At 63.6% G+C, this 5015-nt stretch overlaps 1 protein-coding gene across 1 annotated transcript; it reads right to left on the bottom strand.

Moving 5' to 3' along the window:
* Positions 1 to 629: 629 nt before the first annotated feature.
* LOC121097449 (brain-specific homeobox/POU domain protein 3) lies at positions 630 to 3487 on the bottom strand. Its single transcript, XM_040614465.1, has 2 exons — positions 3318 to 3487; positions 630 to 2762 (listed from the first exon to the last, which is right to left on the bottom strand). Exons 1-2 carry the CDS (start codon positions 3435 to 3437, stop codon positions 1857 to 1859), a joined length of 1026 nt encoding a protein of 341 aa, XP_040470399.1. The 5' UTR covers positions 3438 to 3487; the 3' UTR covers positions 630 to 1856.
* Positions 3488 to 5015: the final 1528 nt, after the last annotated feature.

The raw sequence follows: 5015 nt of genomic DNA, 5'->3' as shown, positions 1-5015 counted from the left end.
GGCTGCGGGAGCCGCAAGTCGAGGCTGAGCGGAGCCGGGACCCAAAGTCTCCCGTTCGGGGCCGTCGCGGCCGCACCGGGCCGAGCCGGGAGGTGGCGGGGGCTGCCTGGCGGGCCCCCCCCGGGGAAGGCGGAGCGGGGAGCCAGAGACACGGCACGGCCCCGTAGTCGTTTGCGGGAGAACCCGGGCGCTGCGGGCTGCGCTCCGCCCGACCCCCCCAACGAATTCAGCCTGTGGGAGCACCCTCCGAGCTCCAAAACAAAACCCGCCCCAGCAGCCACGCGTGGGGCTTCGGAATCCGCCGAGTGCAGCCCGGGATGGGGGGTAGGGGGCGAACCCTCGCCTCGGCTCCGGCCGCCGCTTGAGCCACCGGGGGGGCTGCGGCCGGCGGGGTGGCGGGGCCGAGCCCCCCGCCGTGGGGAGGGCCGCTCTCCCGCGCTGCCGTGCCTTCCCACGCGTTTTGTTTCTTTCCCCACGGAGGAGGAAAGGCCGAGCCCCAACCCCGACGGCAGCCGGCGGCCGAAGGCGGTGGGGATGGGCTGCAGGAGCCACCCCGCGAAAGGGGCTCCCCGGGTCGGGGGTCCCCGGGGTCGCAGTAACTCCAGGAGGCAGGAGGGTGAGGTAAAACGTGCATGATTTATTTGAAATGCTGCAGCGTACACAGACACCAAATTTCATTCAGCACACACACAGCGAAACGAAATCTTGTTTAATTTAAAAAAAAAAAAAACCAACAAACGACACAAAAATAAAACAAGAAACGGAGGCAAATTTCTCTATTAAATATGCAAAGGAAAAAAAAAAAAAGAATATTCTTGCCTTAGAAAGTGCAGAGTTCACTATTTGCAAAGGCAGCCGCCCCCGCGGAGGGCCGAGGGTGCCCGGGCATCCCCCCGCTGCCCCGAGCCAGTCCCGCCGCGGCCGCGCCGCTCTTGTGAGCCCCAATGACTTGATTGTCGAAGCGTAGGATTTTTTACAGTGAAATCATATGGATATCGAACAGTTTGAGTGAAACCAAAGCAAAAAAAAATCTCCATTTTCCCCGAACAAACCGTGACTTCAGGGACGTGCCAAATTGTCTTTCTTTCTCTTTTTTTAATCCTTTTTTTTTTTCTTTTTTAATTTAGCCGATGAGGTAGAAACAGAAAATTTATTGCGAAAATGCGATGGGTTTGCTGGGGCAGGGGAAAGCGAACAAAACCATGCAAGTGCGTGTGTGTGCGCGGGTGTGCGTGGGGACCCTGGCAGCGAGCGCGGGGAGCACGGGCCGGCACCTCCATATTTACAGCCGTCGGGGGCGGCTTCGAGCTCATTTTCTTTCTTATTTATTTTTTTTTTTCTTTCCTCTCTTTTTTCTTTCTTTTTTTTTTTTTCTTTTTTTTTAGTTTTTTAAAAGAAGAGGATCGGGCACTGGAGAGAAAGCCACTAGTGCCACGGCCCCGTCTGCCCAGCTGAGCCAGGAAGGGGCAACAAAGACCCGCCAGGCTCTGCTATTGCTGCCCTGACTCTACGTGCCCCAAAACTCTCCCCCCTTGGCCTTTCATTTCGTCTTTTCCTTTTTCTCCAGTTTTATCTACAAAAGCAGTCTGTACCAGTCATAACAGCAGGGCCACTTTGCCCGGGGGTGAGGAGCAGGCACCAAACTGTTCGCTTCGCTTTGGGCGGGTTTCCCTTTCTTGAGGTTTATTTTTCCTTTTTTTCTTGTTTCCCCAATATTTTTTTTTTTTAACAACAACAAAAAAAAAGCCAACAACCCCAAAACACTGCCCATTTTGGAGAGGCTGGGGGCCAGGACCATAGCGGGCTTGGCTGGGGGCAGCAGGCACCCTCCACCCACTGCCCTCCCAGCCCCTTCTTCAGTAGGTGGCAGAAAATTTCATCCTTTTCTGCTTCTGTCTCTGATTGCAAAACCAGACCCGCACCACGTTCTTCTTCAAGTCTAACTTCTCAGCGATGGCGGCGATTTTCTCCGAGGAGGGCCGTGGCTGCACGGCAAAATAGGCCTCCAGCGACCGTTTCTCAGGGGCGGCGATGGAGGTACGCTTGCGTTTCTTGTCACCCCCCGTGTAGATCTCTGGTTTGGTCATTTTCTCCCTCTGGGCCCGCTCAGCCTCCTCCAGCCACGCTTCTAGGATGGGCTTGAGGGCCACCATGTTGTTGTGGGACAAGGTGAGGGACTCAAACCTGCAGATTGTGCTTTGGCTAAGGCAGCCCACCCCTGGGATCTTCAGGTTGGCCAATGCGGAGCCCACATCCGCCTGGGTCACCCCCAGCTTGATCCTCCGCTGCTTGAACCGCTCAGCGAAGGATTCTAGCTCCCGGGGGTCCGTCTCCGTCTCGGGGCCGGAGATGACAGCGTGGGAAGCGAGGCCGTGGGGGTGGGACATGTTCATAGGCTGGGAGTGGTGGGCCATGTGGTTGATGGCCGACATGTGGGAGTGAGGGTGTGAAGGTGTGGAGCCCACATCTGGGCCCGGCACCCCTCCAAGCGGGAGGGCAGAGTTGAGGTGGTCCAGGAGCTCGCCGTCCAGGCCCTGGGAGGGCTGATGGTGGTGGTGGTGGGGATGGTGCGTGGTCAGCACGGACGGGTGGTGCAGGTGGACGGAGGATGAGGTAGGAGTACAGGACACGCTGCTCATGGTGTGGTAGGTGGCATCCGGCTTGAAGGGGTGAGTTTTCTGCGATACTATATCCACAGCGGCCAGAGCCTCAGCACCCCGCAGCAAGGTCTCGTCAAAGCCCGCAAAAATGTTACCCTGGATCTGGATGTAGGGGTGGGGTGGGGTGTAATAAAAATGGGAGCAAAAACAAACCGAAAGAGCGGGAGAGGATTACAAGGAAAGCGTTACAGAGATCCCACTTTGCCCCTCCAGCAGTGCCTGGGACAGGTAAGATGAACCGAGTCCAGCCCGCTCGCCCCACCGAATAACAGGAGCAGGAGCAGGGGGCCGGACTCGGGGCACCCACCCTCCCTCCGGGGCGACCTACCCAAAACAGAGAGCGGCCGCAGGGGGGGACAGGGACCCCCTGCTGCACCGGCCGGCCCGGCTGGCCCAGGGGCTGCGCTCCCCCAGCCCGGGACTGACCTGCCAGCTCGCCCCCGGCTCCCCCAGCCCGCTCGGCGCCGGGACAGCCCCCAGCCCAGCCGTCCCAGCGAGGGAGGGGACGGACTCCCCCAAAACCCGAACGAAACTCCAGCCCAGACGGACACCATCAGCTGCCGAAGTTCAGCTGGGGAGGGCACAGCGCGGTCCGCGGGTGCTGACCCCCCGAAAGGCAGCCGGGGGGGCGGGGGGGAGCCCCGAGGTGCGGCTTACCTGGGGGGCGGGCAGGCAGGCTCTGCGGATGGCTTCGGAGCTGGTGTGCAGGTGGGGGTACTTGGGCTCGTGCAGGATGGGGTGCATGCTGAACGCCTGCTTGCTGTTCATGGACATCATGGTGGGAGAGGAGCGGGGCAGGGGCGCTCCGGGCAGCCCGGCTCGGGGGCGCGATATTGTCTGGCTCCGCCGCCCGGCATCAACGGCATTATAGCGCGGCCCCCCCGCCCCCCGCCGCTCATTGGGTGGGTCTCGGGAGGCGCCTCCCACGGCCCGCCCCCGGGCAGTGAGCTCACCCCCCCGGGTGTACCCCAAACCGGGGCTCAACCCCCCCACCGCTGTACCCCCTCCTCAAACCAGGGCTCACCCCCTAACCGATTAGTACCCCCTGTAAACCCCCCCCCCCCCCGCTGTTGTACCCCATCCACAAACCGGGGCTCACACCCCCCGGCTGTACCCCCTCTCCAGACCGGGGCTCACACCCCGCCCCGTTGTACCCCCATCAAACGGGGCTTACCCCCCCGCCCCGGCACTGCGCAGCCCCGGGGGTGTCGCCGGTGCGCCGCTCTCCCGGGCATCCGCGTCGCGGGCATGGGAGTGGGGGGTCGCTCCGGGCTTCCCCCAGCCCGCACCGGAGGCGGAGGGAGGGGAGAGGGGCGCCAGGACCCGTTCCTGCCCCGGGATGCCGCCGTCGACTAACCCTGAGGCACGGCTCGGCTCGGCTCGGCTCGGCTCGGCACGGCTCGGCTCGGCACGGCATGGCCCGGGCCGGCACGGCCGACGATGCTCCCCGGCTGCCCCCTCCCAGTGGGCTCTGCCCGGCTCCTGCCTGCCCTGCCCGCGGCTCCGGGCCGGGGTCCCCGGGGGGAGCCGGGGGGCCGCGCAGCCCCGAGCCGCGGGGCGAAGAGGAGCCTTCCCCTTCCCGTCCCGCTTTCTTTCCGACGAGAAAAAGGCCCTTGGGTTAAAAACTGTAACGCAATGAAATAAGAAGTTTCCCCAACTTCTCTGCTTTTTTCCCTTTTTTGTTTTTGCCCCGTCTAGAAGCTGCCAGGCTCGACTGCCCCGGCCCAGCAGCTGCGTGGCTTCGCTGCAGCCCCCAGCCCCCCCCCCCCCACCCCCAAGCCCCCCCAGCCCAGCGCCGCCTGTCCCTGCCCGAGCCCAGCCTCCCGCTCACCCATCCATAGGGGTCTCCACGCGCGCTGCCCGCGGCCTTTCCCTCCCCCTCCCGCCCGCCGTCGGGACCCTGTCACCCTGTCGCTGCCAAGAAATGTGAACAGAAATTTGGTGGCTGCACGTTGGATTCGGGGGGGGGGGGGGGGGGGGGGCGCCTTGCAGCTTGGCAGCCCCCCACCCGCTCCAGCGTGCCAGACAGCAGCACTGTCAGCCCCGGGGGGTGGGGGGGGCGATGGAGGGGGTGCCCCAGCGCCTGCTGCGGGGGGGCGCGGGGCTGCTGGAGAAGGGGGGGGGGGGTGCTTGGCCGCGCTCAGAGCAAAAGGCTTCCGAGGGGGAACAGCGCGTGTTTGCCCCGCACAGGAATACGGCCCCAGCGAGGTGTGCAGGTTACACACGGCGCAGGTGGTTGGGGTCGGGGTTCGTACCAGTTTTCCCGGCTCCTTTCCCACTCCCCCCCTCCCCACAGAGCCTCCACCGGCGTTCCCCGAGACACCCCCCTCAGGGGGATGCTGCCCGGCTCCTCGG

Source organism: Falco naumanni, chromosome 14 (assembly GCF_017639655.2).
Source record: "Falco naumanni isolate bFalNau1 chromosome 14, bFalNau1.pat, whole genome shotgun sequence".
Taxonomy (NCBI): Eukaryota; Metazoa; Chordata; class Aves; order Falconiformes; family Falconidae; genus Falco; species Falco naumanni.
Note: the sequence above shows the minus strand (reverse complement) of the source record. Positions and strands in the feature narration are given on the sequence as shown.

What these genes read in the sequence shown, in the direction of transcription:
- LOC121097449 (XM_040614465.1), bottom strand. Translation starts at nt 3,437, where the DNA reads ATGATGTCCATGAACAGCAAGCAGGCGTTCAGCATGCACCCCATCCTG. An exon ending in CCTGCCTGCCCGCCCCCCAG is followed by an intron (nt 2,763 to 3,317) that starts GTAAGCCGCACC and finishes CCCTACATCCAG; the next exon opens with ATCCAGGGTAACATTTTTGC.